The following is a 16,779-nucleotide window of genomic DNA, read 5'->3' as shown; positions in this document are numbered from 1 at the left end:
ACAGGCGGGCAAACATAAATCTACAGTAACGTCTGGCGGACATGACAGAAATGTTGGCTCTAACAGAAGGACAGTGAGGTAGACAGGTGGGCAAACATAAATGTACAGTAATGTCTGGCGGACATGACAGAAATGTTGGCTCTAACAGAAGGACAGTGAGGTAGACAGGTGGGCAAACATAAATGTACAGTAATGTCTGGCGGACATGACAGAAATGTTGGCTCTAACAGAAGGACAGTGAGGTAGACAGGTGGGCAAACATAAATCTACAGTAATGTCTGGAGGACATGACAGAAATGTTGGCTCTAACAGAAGGACAGTGAGGTAGACAGGTGGGCAAACATAAATCTACAGTTATGTCTGGCGGACATGACAGAAATGTTGGCTCTAACAGAAGGACAGTGAGGTGGACAGGCGGGCAAACATAAATCTACAGTAATGTCTGGTGGACATGACAGAAATGTTGGCTCTAACAGAAGGACAGTGAGGTAGACAGGCGGGCAAACATAAATCTACAATAACGTCTGGAGGACATGACAGAAATGTTGGCTCTAACTGTAGTAACAGAAGGACAGTGAGGTAGACAGGCGGGCAAACATAAATCTACAATAACGTCTGGCGGACATGACAGAAATGTTGGCTCTAACAGAAGGACAGTGAGGTGGACAGGTGGGCAAACATAAATCTACAGTAATGTCTGGCGGTCATGACAGAAATGTTGGCTCTAACAGAAGGACAGTGAGGTAGACAGGCGGGCAAACATAAATCTACAGTAACGTCTGGCGGACATGACAGAAATGTTGGCTCTAACAGAAGGACAGTGAGGTAGACAGGCGGGCAAACATAAATCTACAGTAATGTCTGGAGGACATGACAGAAATGTTGGCTCTAACAGAAGGACAGTGAGGTAGACAGGCGGGCAAACATAAATCTATAGTAATGTCTGGAGGACATGACAGAAATGTTGGCTCTAACAGAAGGACAGTGAGGTAGACAGGCGGGCAAACATAAATCTATAGTAACGTCTGGAGGACATGACAGAAATGTTGGCTCTAACAGAAGGACAGTGAGGTAGGCAGGTGGGCAAACATAAATCTACAGTAAATGTTGGCTCTAACGTCTGGCGGTCATGACAGAAATGTTGGCTCTAACAGAAGGACAGTGAGGTAGACAGGCGGGCAAACATAAATCTACAGTAATGTCTGGAGGACATGACAGAAATGTTGGCTCTAACAGAAGGACAGTGAGGTAGGCAGGTGGGCAAACATAAATCTACAGTAATGTCTGGAGGACATGACAGAAATGTTGGCTCTAACAGAAGGACAGTGAGGTAGACAGGCGGGCAAACATAAATCTACAGTAATGTCTGGAGGACATGACAGAAATGTTGGCTCTAACAGAAGGACAGTGAGGTAGGCAGGTGGGCAAACATAAATCTACAATAACGTCTGGCGGACATGACAGAAATGTTGGCTCTAACAGAAGGACAGTGAGGTAGACAGGCGGGCAAACATAAATCTATAGTAACGTCTGGTGGACATGACAGAAATGTTGGCTCTAACAGAAGGAGAGTGAGGTAGACAGGTGGGCAAACATAAATCTACAATAACGTCTGGAGGACATGACAGAAATGTTGGCTCTAACAGAACGACAGTGAGGTAGACAGGTGGGCCAACATAAATCTATAGTAACGTCTGGAGGACATGACAGAAATGTTGGCTCTAACAGAAGGACAGTGAGGTAGACAGGTGGGCAAACATAAATCTACAGTAACGTCTGGAGGACATGACAGAAATGTTGGCTCTAACAGAAGGACAGTGAGGTAGACAGGCGGGCAAACATAAATCTACAGTAACGTCTGGAGGACATGACAGAAATGTTGGCTCTAACAGAACGACAGTGAGGTAGACAGGCGGGCAAACATAAATCTATAGTAACGTCTGGAGGACATGACAGAAATGTTGGCTCTAACAGAAGGACAGTGAGGTAGACAGGTGGGCAAACATAAATCTACAGTAACGTCTGGAGGACATGACAGAAATGTTGGCTCTAACAGAAGGACAGTGAGGTAGACAGGCGGGCAAACATAAATCTATAGTAATGTCTGGCGGACATGACAGAAATGTTGGCTCTAACAGAAGGACAGTGAGGTAGACAGGCGGGCAAACATAAATCTACAGTAATGTCTGGCGGACATGACAGAAATGTTGGCTCTAACAGAAGGACAGTGAGGTAGACAGGCGGGCAAACATAAATCTACAGTAACGTCTGTCGGACATGACAGAAATGTTGGCTCTAACAGAAGGACAGTGAGGTAGACAGGTGGGCAAACATAAATCTACAATAACGTCTGGCGGACATGACAGAAATGTTGGCTCTAACAGAAGGACAGTGAGGTAGACAGGCTGGGCAAACATAAATCTATAGTAATGTCTGGAGGACATGACAGAAATGTTGGCTCTAACAGAAGGACAGTGAGGTAGGCAGGTGGGCAAACATAAATCTATAGTAATGTCTGGAGGACATGACAGAAATGTTGGCTCTAACAGAAGGACAGTGAGGTAGACAGGCGGGCAAACATAAATCTACAATAACGTCTGGCGGACATGACAGAAATGTTGGCTCTAACAGAAGGACAGTGAGGTAGGCAGGCGGGCAAACATAAATCTATAGTGACGTCTCACGGACATGACAGAAATGTTGGCTCTAACAGAAGGACAGTGAGGTAGACAGGCGGGCAAACATAAATCTATAGTAACGTCTGGCGGACATGACAGAAATGTTGGCTCTAACGTCTGGTGGTCATGACAGAAATGTTGGCTCTAACAGAAGGACAGTGAGGTAGACAGGCGGGCAAACATAAATCTACAGTAACGTCTGGCGAACATGACAGAAATGTTGGCTCTAACAGAAGGACAGTGAGGTAGACAGGCGGGCAAACATAAATCTACAGTAACGTCTGGAGGACATGACAGAAATGTTGGCTCTAACAGAAGGACAGTGAGGTAGGCAGGCGGGCAAACATAAATCTATAGTGACGTCTCACGGACATGACAGAAATGTTGGCTCTAACAGAAGGACAGTGAGGTAGGCAGGCGGGCAAACATAAATCTATAGTGACGTCTCACGGACATGACAGAAATGTTGGCTCTAACAGAAGGACAGTGAGGTCTGTAGACAGGCGGGCAAACATAAATCTACAGTAACGTCTGTCGGACATGACAGAAATGTTGGCTCTAACAGAAGGACAGTGAGGTAGACAGGTGGGCAAACATAAATCTACAATAACGTCTGGCGGACATGACAGAAATGTTGGCTCTAACAGAAGGACAGTGAGGTAGGCAGGTGGGCAAACATAAATCTATAGTAATGTCTGGAGGACATGACAGAAATGTTGGCTCTAACAGAAGGACAGTGAGGTAGGCAGGTGGGCAAACATAAATCTATAGTAATGTCTGGAGGACATGACAGAAATGTTGGCTCTAACAGAAGGACAGTGAGGTAGGCAGGTGGGCAAACATAAATCTATAGTAATGTCTGGAGGACATGACAGAAATGTTGGCTCTAACAGAAGGACAGTGAGGTAGACAGGCGGGCAAACATAAATGTACAGTAACGTCTGGCGACATGAGTCATTTACTATATTTTCTATTTACCTGTAACTCTCAAAGCAGGTGTAACCTCAAAAACTCTTCCAGACTGACCATCTTCACTGACCACTGGTATTTTTTCTGGCATCAGACAGAAGAGGTACCTCATCAGCTGTCGAATCAGACCAGTGTCCTTGAAGTGTCCAGCATACTCCTGTCTCAACTGTGGTAGTATAAAGGTTTATGTCACGGATTGACAGCAGAAACTGATTCTGGTCTCTAACAGTTATACCATGGCTCTCAATGACAACTAAAGAGTTTTCAATTAATAACTTGAGAAATACCTCCTGAAAGTATGACAGACCCTCCATCATCAACTGTACATTGTTCACTGCCATATTGGTAGATAAATTTGTGGCCAAACCAGTCCTATGTAAGAATGCTGTGGCTTTAAGTTACACAGGCAATATTCCTTCACTTGTGTATGACAGTACCAAGATATGTTACCACATGGGAGGTCACCAGATAGTGTAATTATAGGGCCTGTCTCTAAACCATCCATGATGATACACAACAAATAATGGTGATGACAGAGGTTAATATTCTAACCTCGACTGACCTTGACATTGTAGGTACATACCTCAGCAGGACAGCAAGTGAAGAGACTTAGCAGAAGTTTCCATGTGAGGAGGTAAGCTAACGTGTATTGGTACTCATCCGTGTAAGGAACTAACTCTACATTGGCATCCACTTTCTCCTCCCCTAATAATATCTCCATGGCAACATTACAGTTGGACAAGACCTTCATCAGAGCTGCTGGGGGACTCCTATAAGTAGATATATACAGCTATATACAACAGGAAATTACCTATATCAAGGTAACTAATGGGGGGATCATTTGGGTAATATATACACATTAAATATTACAGCAGATTGTGCTGGGTTTTTTTGAGCAGGTTGGGGTTCCTAATAAGAACTATGTTACCCTTTCACTTCACTGGAAAATGAGACATTAGATTTTGTACCTATTGGTGTCTTCACTGTCATCTTCTGTGACTTTGCCATCTTTGTCATGTTGGGGAAGCTCTGGCATCACACTGAAAGTATAACATGTATTATTATATACATTGTATAGTAATGTTGTCCTTTCTAAATTACTCAATCAACGTAGTGTCTTATTTGACTGTACGAGAAATAAGGTCACTATAAAGCTACGCTATCGGGATGAACTTTAACCTATTAAACAAGTTAGAGATTTTAAAGAATACAAATCCAAGCTACTTTGTACGACCACATCTGTAGAGTGAATCCTGAGTGCAGTCTTGCAGATGGGATCTGTATTTATGACTCACCATGTCAGCAGAGGAATACTGTGATCTGTATTTATGACTTACCATGTCAACAGAGGAATACTGTGATCGGTATTTATGACTTACCATGTCAACAGAGGAATACTGTGATCAGTATTTATGACTTACCATGTCAACAGAGGAATACTGTGATCTGTATTTATGACTTATCAAATCAGCAGAGGAATGCTGTGATCGGTATTTATGACTTACCATGTCAGCAGAGGAATGCTGTGATCTGTATTTATGACTTACCATGTCAACAGAGGAATGCTGTGATCTGTATTTATGACTTACCATGTCAACAGAGGAATGCTGTGATCTGTATTTATGACTTACCGTGTCAACAGAGGAATGCTGTGATCTGTATTTATGACTTACCATGTCAACAGAGGAATGCTGTGATCTGTATTTATGACTTATCAAATCAGCAGAGGAATACTGTGATCTGTATTTATGACTTATCAAATCAGCAGAGGAATACTGTGATCGGTATTTATGACTTACGATGTCAACAGAGGAATACTGTGATCTGTATTGACTCACCGTGTCAACAGAGGAATGCTGTGATCTATATTTATGACTTACCATGTCAACAGAGGAATGCTGTGATCTGTATTTATGACTTACCATGTCAACAGAGGAATGCTGTGATCTGTATTTATGACTTACCATGTCAACAGAGGAATACTGTGATCGGTATTTATGACTTACCATGTCAACAGAGGAATACTGTGATCGGTATTTATGACTTACCATGTCAACAGAGGAATACTGTGATCGGTATTTATGACTTACCATGTCAACAGAGGAATACTGTGATCTGTATTTATGACTTATCAAATCAGCAGAGGAATGCTGTGATCGGTATTTATGACTTACCATGTCAACAGAGGAATACTGTGATCGGTATTTATGACTTACCATGTCAGCAGAGGAATGCTGTGATCTGTATTTATGACTTACCATGTCAACAGAGGAATACTGTGATCTGTATTTATGACTTACCATGTCAACAGAGGAATGCTGTGATCTGTATTTATGACTTACCATGTCAACAGAGGAATGCTGTGATCTGTATTTATGACTTACCATGTCAGCAGAGGAATACTGTGATCTGTATTTATGACTCACCGTGTCATCAGATGGAATGCTGTGATTTGTATTTATGACTCACCGTGTCAGCAGAGGAATACTGTGATCTGTATTTATGACTTACCATGTCAGCAGAGGAATACTGTGATCTGTATTTATGACTTACCATGTTAGCAGAGGAATACTGTGATCTGTATTTATGACTTACCATGTCAGCAGAGGAATACTGTGATCTGTATTTATGACTTACCATGTCAGCAGAGGAATACTGTGATCGGTAATTAATGACTTACCATGTCAGCAGAGGAATACTGTGATCGGTATTGACTCACCGTGTCAACAAAGGAATGCTGTGATCTGTATTTATGACTTACCATGTCAACAGAGGAATGCTGTGATCTGTATTTATGACTTACCATGTCAACAGAGGAATACTGTGATCTGTATTTATGACTTACCATGTCAACAGAGGAATGCTGTGATCTGTATTTATGACTTACCATGTCAACAGAGGAATGCTGTGATCTGTATTTATGACTCACCGTGTCAACAGATGGAATACTGTGATCGGTATTTATGACTTACCATGTCAACAGAGGAATACTGTGATCAGTATTTATGACTCACCGTGTCAACAGAGGAATGCTGTGATCTGTATTTATGACTTATCAAATCAACAGAGGAATACTGTGATCGGTATTTATGACTCACCGTGTCAGCAGAGGAATGCTGTGATCTATATTTATGACTCACCGTGTCAGCAGAGGAATGCTGTGATCTGTATTTATGACTCACCGTGTCAGCAGAGGAATGCTGTGATCTGTATTTATGACTCACCGTGTCAGCAGATGGAATGCTGTGATCTGGATGGCTCTGTCTTTATGAGTCAGCAGAGGACATAAATGATTCATCAGAGTCTGGAGACTGTCAGGCAATGGAGAGGCTTCACCGGCCACTAACAGGGGAGGTAAGTGGTGGGTGAGGATCTGTTGTTTTGGACACAGAGCCAGACAGGATCCCATGGCTCTCAGTAACACTTGGTAGGTACTACCTGTTGTTTTCTCCTCACCTGTCACACACATACATACAACACCTATGATCAAGGTAATGTAACTCTGTGACACTCATGTACTTGGATCAAAGACAGACTATAGTTGCTATGATAAGTAGGATACTGTTAGGTGAAGTTATTTCTACACTAATTTTCAAGAAGTGAGACAATTACGTCACTTATGTGAGCCCAAAGAACACAGAGTAGTCATGTTTTGTTTCGAGAATTTACATCCCTACAAATGAGTTGATCATACAACCAACAAGATGATGAGGTCATTTAATCTGAGAACAAATCTTTGGTATAGACAAACCTATGATTCTGACAAAGAGAGGCAACATGGTACTGTAGGCACTCTCACTGAAGAACTCCTGCCACTCTGTGATGAGGTTAGGTGGATACGTATCCTCTACCGTCTGTAGACTAAGCGCCACCTGGTGGAGCAGACGACACACTCCCACCGTGTACCTCTGTGTTGCACATGATCTAAGTAACCCAGATTTACTCTCATCAATACTCTGTAAACCAAAAAAAAAATTTGTTAAATTAAAAAATCCAAGTTTAATGTCTGTACAGACATCATCTTTTAATAAACTTGTAAAAACTACTAAATAAACAACTGATTTTGTTGTTACAGCTCATCCTGCTACTTGTATCATCAATGAACCTCAAAACACTTATCAATATAACATTCTAGAGGTGGCATATAGCTGTTTCTACCACAATACCCTGTGTTATTCAACTCTCAGACCATCAGTTAATCATTACAGCTGTTGATTAACAATCTGTTTATACCACACGTGGTATAAACTCTGTACGCATTTTGATTGGCTAACACGGTGAACTTTGACCCAAGCTGCAATTGTTATTGACGTCATCAATAATCTAATGACGTCACATCACCGGGTCCCGGACGTCACCGGTACACTTTATTTGCATACGCGAAATTATACTTGGCCACGTTTCCCTTTGATTCAAGCCGATATTATTGTGGTAGAAACAGGTCACATGACTCGAAATTGTTGGATATGGAATTTATTTCACACGAGTAAGTTATTTTTTAAAAGTTGCAAAAAACACTCGCTAAAGCTCGTGTCTTTTGTAACTTTTAAAAAATAACTTACTCGTGTGAAATAAATTCCATATCCAACAACCACTCGTTGTATAACCTCTATATATCTACCAGCAATTATTCGGATAAATTGATAGTCCCTAATCCACTATAATAAAAGACAACAAGAGAACAAGGAAGCTTGGCACCCATCAGTGAATGATCTTTATTGGTTCTATGTAGGACTGATCTTTTCTATATACAAGAAGAGGATCCTATATGTACAATATGTGAATGCTCATAACTAGGGATCAAGGGAAACTTACACATCAAGTTTGAGAGATATCCTTCTAGTACTTCACGAGATGTAGCAACAACGAACACTTCAATTGTCAAAATCCAAATTGTTTTCCTGATCGTTCTCAAAATTTAATGTGCACAAGACCAAGAGCAAACTCAATACAAAGTTTGACAAATATCCTTCCAGTACTTCTGAACAAACTTCAACCATCAAAATCCCAGATGACTGCCAGGCAGCCATTGAGTCTCAAAATTGAATGGGCACAACTCAGGACCAAGAGAACCTACTGATGAAGTTTGAGAGACATATTTTCTTTATTATTTCCATGAAAGACAGATATTCTTCCTACTTTTACCTTCTTTTTTATTTCATGAAGAGTTTAATGGTATTGGGCAACAGGCTAATGCCTATATAAGCCCTTTTCCTTAACTTCGGTACATCTTAAGAAATGGAGATAATAAAATTTAACAATCAAAATTAAGAATGGCTGCCTATTCTCTTGTAATGAGTACTTCTCAAAAATAGTGAAACTTAAACTGTCAAAATCAAAGATGGCTGTCAAATGGAACCAAGGAGAACCTACATATGTTCTAATTCTTTATTTGTTTAATGAGGATCACAAACAGCCCTAGGGCTACGAGATGCTCTCCTCAACACATAAAACAATACAGTATGTACAAGACGTAATCATAACACACGCTCTCTCACGCACACATACATTCCATAACATAAAGAAGATGAGGTGGAGAGGAAGGGTGAGGATAGAGGGAAAGTGGTAAAGCAATAATCAAATACAAAGTCAAAAATGTTTTTGTTTGAGGAATCGGTATTGTTGTCGGAGCCATGCAATATAATATTTAAAAGGAGATCAGGCATAAGATTTACAATGATATCTGGATTTACATTTGGAGCCAATTCGTTGCAAGTTTTACATATGTGAGAAATATCCATCTAGTACTAAATAGTAATAACAAAGATGACGATAATGGTTGGATGGACCATGGACAAAGAATGATTTGAATAGCCCACAATCATCAGATGGTGGACAAAAGCAATATTGTCTGGAGCTAATTTATTCGTACCTGTACCATAGAGACCATGCTACACATGATGAAATCCCACTCTCGGTCAGTCAGGTGTTTGTAGAAATACTTCACCACCAGGGTAAGAAATTTGGCTACTTCAGCATTTACCAGCACCAAGCCTGGGGCTGCCTCTCCAAGGTCACTGTAGAATGACAGGTTTATATCAACATCAATACTAAATAACGATCTGAAACAATTTGTGGTAAATAATTATCCAAAACCATTGAACCTGTATTTTGTCAAAAACACAACTATGCACCACTCAATACTTACCCATATATAAATTACAGTCATTAGTCTAAATGTTTGTAAAACATATACTCTGAATTTTTCTGTGACATAAAAACATTCCAGAGATGTCTGCGATATTTGAGGATCAAACCGTCATCCGATGTACTACAATTTGACCTGTGTCTCTACCCTGGTCACATATCAAATAACATATGGTAATATCAAACAACATATGACCATATCACATGACACATGGTAATATCACACAACATATGACCATATCACATGACACATGGTAATATTACACAACATATGACCATATCACATGACACATGGTAATATTACACAACATATGACCATATCACATGACACATGGTAATATTACACAACACATGACCATATCACATGACACATGGTAATATTACACAACACATGACCATATTCGATGACACATGGTAATATTACACAACATATGACCATATCACATGACACATAGTAATATCACACAACACATGACCATATTCGATGACACATCAGCATATCACCTGACCATTTAATGACAGTGTTAGTAAACCTGACCTAGATATGTGACCTTGAACTTGTAGATTTACCAACCTTCCAAACAAGAGGAAGGTGTCATCCTCCTCCTTCCAGCTCATCAGCTGTCCCAGGGTGCCGTGTACCAAGTCTAGACAAGAAGGTACAAAGTTCTCTTCCTGTATCACCGCCGGCAACACACTCGTCACAGCCGCCAGAGTACCAAAGCCACCTATAACAGTAAATAAACACTTAGCTTTCCATCAAAAAGCTTTATTACTGAATTATCAGATATTGATAACTGACCAGTATAGATTCCATAATAAAACAGAGAATACTGACCGCTGATTAGCCTGGCATCCTCCAGGGGACAGCTGATGAGTCTGGCCACCAGGATCTCACAAAGAGTCATAGAGTCTGCTCTGGTCAGGTGTTCACCCACACTCTCCAACAGGTGGACGTGACCTGTGTCCAGCTCAGCACACCTAGCAACAAAGGTACCAGCTTTATCAAAAAGGCCATTAAACAGGTTTATATCAATCACCAATACAGACCATTAAACAGCTGTATATCAATAATCAATAGACCATTAAACAGCTGTATATCAATAATCAATACAGACCATTAAACAGCTGTATATCAATAATCAATAGACCATTAAACAGCTGTATATCAATAATCAATACAGACCATTAAACAGCTGTATATCAATAATCAATGCAGGCCATTAAACAGCTGTATATCAATTGTCAAACCTACCTGTCAAGAAGGTTGCCTAGTTCCAGTGTAAATTTGGTGTCTTCAGACAGAAGGTTTAACAGATGATGAAGGGTCATACCCCACAACCACGGTCCGGTCTCACATCTACAACACCAGAAGTATTAAAGCACAAGATGTCGTATTCCTCTGAACAGAAGATGAAGGATTTTTAAACTTTATTTTTATTTCCCTACAAAAAACAACATGGCAAACACAAATTTCATCCAAATCCATTAATCTGAACAAAAGAACATTTTAAAGGTTCAATACCAAGTCCTCTGGACCCCATCTTTCTTCCCTCTATTTATACAAAATGGCTTCCCTTTCACATAAGAATGCTGCAAAACCAAATTTTGTCAAAATCCATCCAGACAGTTTGAGGAAGTTGATGAATGGATGTCACAACAAGGCATAAACACATGGACCATTAAACCAGGTGATGTAGCAAGAGATTCCAGAAAAATCTTGGCATCCTTTTAAATGATCTCTATTGGTTCTATAATGATCTTTATTGGTTCTATAATGATCTTCATTGGTTCTATAATGATCTTCATTGGTTCTATAGAATGATCTTGATTGGTTCTATAATGATCTTCATTGGTTCTATAGAATGATCTTCATTGGTTCTATAATGATCTTCATTGGTTCTATAATGATCTTTATTGGTTCTATAATGATCTTCATTGGTTCTATAATTATCTTAATTAGTTCTATAATAATCTTCATTGGTTCTATAATGATCTTCATTGGTTCTATAATTATCTTTATTGGTTCTATAGAATGATCTTTATTGGTTCTATAGAATAATCTTTATTGGTTCCATAGAATGATCTTAATTAGTTCTATAATGATCTTAATTAGTTCTATAATGATCTTCATTGGTTCTATAGAATGATCTTTATTGGTTCTATAGAATAATCTTAAATAGCTCTATATAATGATTTAAAATGGTTCTATAATTATCTTAAATGGTTCTATAGAATGATCTTAAATGGTTCTATAATGATCTTAATTAGTTCTATAATGATCTTAAATGGTTATATAGAATGATCTTAAATGGTTCTATAAAATGATCTTAAAAGGTTCTATAGAATGATCTTAAATGGTTCTATAAAATGATCTTAAATGGTTCTATAGAATGATTTTAAATGGTTCTATAATTATCTTAAATGTTTCTATAATTATCTTAAATGTTTCTATAATTATCTTAAATGGTTCTATAGAATAATCTTTATTGGTTTCTTGTAAAACTGCTCTCTTCCTTACTTTTCCTAAGAAAAAAGTCTAAGAAAACCTAAGAAGTGCCTTTTTTTAGAAATAGCATTAACAAATTTCAAAAACAGCATGCACAAGTAGGGGCCAACCTACATATGGAATCTGAGAAAGACCCATCATTTCCGTTTTCACAAAAACCATGATTCAAGTATTTCTCAAGGATAAAAAGCAACAAATTTCAAGTGCTAAAATCCAATGTCTGCCTAAACAATTTTTGTTTTGTTTTTCCAATCACATTTAAAATTGCACAGGCACAACTACAGACCAAGGGAAACCTACATATGAAGTTTGAGAACATTGTTCAGGACCTCTCAGCAACAGCAAGGGAAACTGACATACAAAATTTGAGAAAGATCTAAGAACTTTCAGAAAAATAGCTAAAAGAAAAATATTTACCACGGACGATGGACATCAGACCATGGATGAAGAGTGGTTTACATAGCCCAACATCACCAGATGATAGGTCACCATTAACAGATGATAGGTCACCATTACCAGATGATAGGCCCACCATCACCAGATGATAGACTAAAATCAAAGTCTCCAAAGTACAACTCTTTTTGTAGATATCTACCTTGACATAGCCTTGTTAACCAGTATGCTTCTGTCCGACTGTATACATTGCTGGACTAGTTTGGGTAGAGCAGACTCAAGTCTCCGTACAGCTGCAGCAAACATCTCTAAATCAGGCCCCTAAACAAAGAAGGAGTTGTTGTTCGTTTAACTTGACATACAAGACTTATACAGGGATCACCCTGGGTTCAAATTGGTATGGGATAAATACCCCCATGAATTTCATGAGAGGGGGATATTTGTACCGTGAGCATGATCCCTAGGCACCAAGCACCTGGGGGGTCTGGGGTCAAACAGACCCCCCCCCCTAGCTTTGTTCTAGGGGTATAATTAGTAATCATGATATCCATCCCGACTTGATTGTGAATGCTTTTATCAGTCTTCTCATATTGAAATAGCATATACCCAGAAAGCACGCGATCCACAGACAAAGAGCATGCAATTATTACTACCATTTGGAGAAATAAAGTGTGATAATTCTGGAAAATCGGGGTAAATATTTCAGTCCAGAGTGTTCCCTGGATATAATTACATGTAATTCTAGTCTATCAACCATATTACATGTATCATAAGAATGCATCTGTATCACAAGCTATAAGATTGAACAGGTAGGAAAATGTGAGAAATCATCCATTCTAACCAATGGTGCCCTGAAATCACCTAGACGTGACGAAAGCGCTAGCTGCTGTGTCGTGTTTTTTATTCTTTTTAAATGCATATTTTTCGTCCGTAAGGTTCACCTTAAACTTTTTAACTTATATATATATATATATATATATGCGCTGTATGAAATATTTGTGAGGATGAGTTGTCTGAAGTACCTTGTGACCAATGTCTATCAACACACGGAGGATCTGTTCTCCATACAGACTGTCCAGTAACACGTCTAGTTCCAGGTCTGATAGTGTCTCTTCATCCAAGGACTCCAACCCAAGTGTTTGTGTCTTGGTATCCATGGTGATATGTCTGGTGAGTGACAGGAGGCGGGTATTGTGAAGGGTTTGGTACGGAGAGGCGACAACATCTGTTCCCTCCCCGAAGGAGGTGTCACCAAAAGCATAATCACCAGACACCAGTACATGCTCCATAACCTGGAAAGGAACCAAATATAACAGAATTGATGTTAATTAAAATCAAAAATTCATCACCTACCGTTTAACTTCCTTTTCTTATGTTACTAAACCATTGTTATACAATCTCTGGACTATAAGGTCAGAAATTACTAGATATATGCTGTTCTGTACTTAATTTTGTATGTCACAAAAAGATAGTAATTTCTCTGAAATATGTAACATGACAATAGGTCTCACCTCCCTGGTGGTGTCTGGTTGTACCCGTGTGAACAGCACCCTCATCACACTTGTCAGCACGGGGTTGTCTCCCTTCTCACACTCTGGTAAGTTGTCTTTGACAACAGACAGCAACAATTGGACCTGATCCTCCAAAGTATCAAACCTGGAATGTCATACCAATCAATGTGTTAAACCTGAGATATCATACCAGTCCACTGTATTAAACCTCGGATATCATACGAGTCAGAAACATCTTGGTATCATTTTTGACAAGCTTTTGCTAAATCCTACATATAAAAGTGAAGAAGTTTAAACCACGTTTTACAAAATGGCAGCCATGATGGCCTTCTTAGATATCAGACTGACCCAAAAAATAACACTTGGTTAGGACCATCTTAGGATCATTTCAGGAAAGTTTGAGCTGAATCCCACTAGTGGAACTTGAGAAGTGAATCTCAATAATAAGTTTGAAATAGGTGTTGTTCAGGAAACTTATTATTGCACATTCATGTTTTAAAAATTGCTGCCATAGCTGCCATGTCGAAGTTTTGACGAGGCTGAAAAATATCACTTTTTCAGCTTTTTTCTTTAACATCCCCATCGAAGATTTGCTCAATGGCACCAATAAAAGTAGTGAATAAGTTTGAAATGTTTTTCAAGATGGCGGCCATAGCCGCCATCTTGGATTTTGGATTTTGGATTGATCCAAAAACATAACAACACTTGATCTGGACCATCTCATGATCATTCAAGGAAAGTTTGAAATAAATCCCTCTGGTGGAACTTGAAAAGAAATGTTAAGATTTTATGCACAGCATGACAGGAATGCAGAGGCTGGATGACACATGATGGTAATAAGTAATCTTGACCCTTCAGGTCAGATGATTTAAAAATACATGATCTTCCTATAAATATCTTTTATAAAGAAGTCCATCACCTAAACGATCATCTGATTACATGTACTTATACCTTATTATATATAATGACTGTATATAAGTTTCTAGCGTCTGTAGCCTATATAGATAATGGGATGTTTACTTACTGTGGTATACAGGTCACTTTAGTAAGTCTGGCTTTTACCATTGAAACTGCTTTCTTGAGTACACTTTGGTCGTGTAGCAGTCCGCCAGTCTGTCTGACAATGGTGGCTAGACCCTCCGTCCACACAACCTTACACTCCTGTACAGTCTCACCTGTATAACATTGTTAAACAATGAGCAATTCGTTAAACCACAAGTGAATAGTACTGAATATCTAAGTTACCATGCCTTTCACCTTGACTTTGACCTTGACTGAAGCATGTGTAGCACTTCTTCACGGACAAACCTAACACTTTTATTACTATTAATAAAGCCAGTAAAGCTAACGGTAGATCTATCATCTATATGTAACAGAGTATCAACAGTTTAAAGGTGAAATTAAATTACTGTAGGGATACAGGCCATACTTAACTTGCTTCGGTGGTGACCACCTTTTAGTCATTTAGGACAAAATTGAACTATGATAAACACCCAGAAAAACTTTAAGGTACAGATTTTCAGGTAGAACATTACTCACCTATCAACTTTAGTGTTGAGAGTCGCACCATGTCTTTAAAAGCGATAAAGTCACACTCTGTTTAAGTAAATAACTAACACCTGTTTAAAGGAAAATTTCCATAATCTGAAAACCACGTACCTGTGACATCCCAATTGTTGTCGAGAGATACCGAGAACAGAGCCAGGAGGAGGTCAGTAGCCGATGGCAAGGACAGACAACTCTGTAATTATTATCAATTTTATTTCAAAATCAGAAAACAAATTTCACAGTTAAGTAAATCACCTGTTAATATAACTACTAATATCAATGTGAGTCTCATTTATTCTTAAACAATCATTTGAGATACCTGCATAAATGATGCCTCCTCATCTTTAATTAATCTGACATGTACCTGTATATACCTGTAGAATCATTAGGACATCCAGTATCAATGTACCTGTAGAATCATTAAGACATCCAGTAACTGCCTGGACAGCCCATTGTTCAGTTTACCTTGGAATTGAGGAAGAAGCTGTGAGTAGCCTTGGCCACAAACTTGATGGCAATATCTGCCTTGTGTGTGTCTCTGCTGTTTTTGAGGACCAGAAGGGATCGGTGCACCGTCTGGAGAATCTCCTGGATCAAGTCACTGTTCAGTATGCAGTCTGTAATGGAAGGAATATCTCTTATCAGGACCTTTATCGTTACACCTGATGACCTTTACTGTTACACCCGATGACCTGTACTGTTACACCTGATGACCTTTACTGTTACACCCGATAACCTTTACTGTTACACCCGATGACCTGTACTGTTACACCTGACAACCTTTACCATTACACCCAATGCCCTTTATCGTTACACCTGACAACCTTTACCATTACACCCGACGACCTTTAATGTTACACCTGACAACCTTTACCATTTCACCTAGCTACCTTTACCATTACACCTGACGACCTTTACTGTTACACCTAGTTTACTGTTACACCTGGCGACTTTTACCTTTACATCTGGTGATTTTTACCTTTACACCTGGCGACTTTTACCTGTTACCTGGCCTTTACCATTA

The 16,779-nt window shown here is 39.3% G+C and overlaps 1 protein-coding gene across 1 annotated transcript in view; it reads right to left on the bottom strand.

Annotated features, from left to right (window-relative positions):
* The window catches only part of LOC117328208 (E3 ubiquitin-protein ligase listerin-like), a 46,351-nt gene that overhangs the window by 8,192 nt on the left and 21,380 nt on the right, over positions 1–16,779 (bottom strand). The window contains exons 12-26 of the mRNA XM_033885650.1: positions 16,221–16,372; positions 15,867–15,948; positions 15,232–15,382; positions 14,208–14,352; positions 13,719–13,988; positions 12,899–13,017; positions 11,050–11,154; positions 10,633–10,775; positions 10,369–10,522; positions 9,520–9,664; positions 7,399–7,603; positions 6,872–7,103; positions 4,616–4,687; positions 4,231–4,417; positions 3,657–3,813 (exon numbers count right to left, since the gene is read on the bottom strand). Coding sequence (XP_033741541.1) covers positions 3,657–3,813; positions 4,231–4,417; positions 4,616–4,687; positions 6,872–7,103; positions 7,399–7,603; positions 9,520–9,664; positions 10,369–10,522; positions 10,633–10,775; positions 11,050–11,154; positions 12,899–13,017; positions 13,719–13,988; positions 14,208–14,352; positions 15,232–15,382; positions 15,867–15,948; positions 16,221–16,372 — 2,319 coding nt within the window. The remainder of the gene's footprint in view (positions 1–3,656; positions 3,814–4,230; positions 4,418–4,615; positions 4,688–6,871; positions 7,104–7,398; positions 7,604–9,519; positions 9,665–10,368; positions 10,523–10,632; positions 10,776–11,049; positions 11,155–12,898; positions 13,018–13,718; positions 13,989–14,207; positions 14,353–15,231; positions 15,383–15,866; positions 15,949–16,220; positions 16,373–16,779) is intronic.

Source organism: Pecten maximus, chromosome 5, assembly GCF_902652985.1.
Source record: "Pecten maximus chromosome 5, xPecMax1.1, whole genome shotgun sequence".
NCBI lineage: Eukaryota > Metazoa > Mollusca > Bivalvia > Pectinida > Pectinidae > Pecten > Pecten maximus.
Note: the sequence above shows the minus strand (reverse complement) of the source record. Positions and strands in the feature narration are given on the sequence as shown.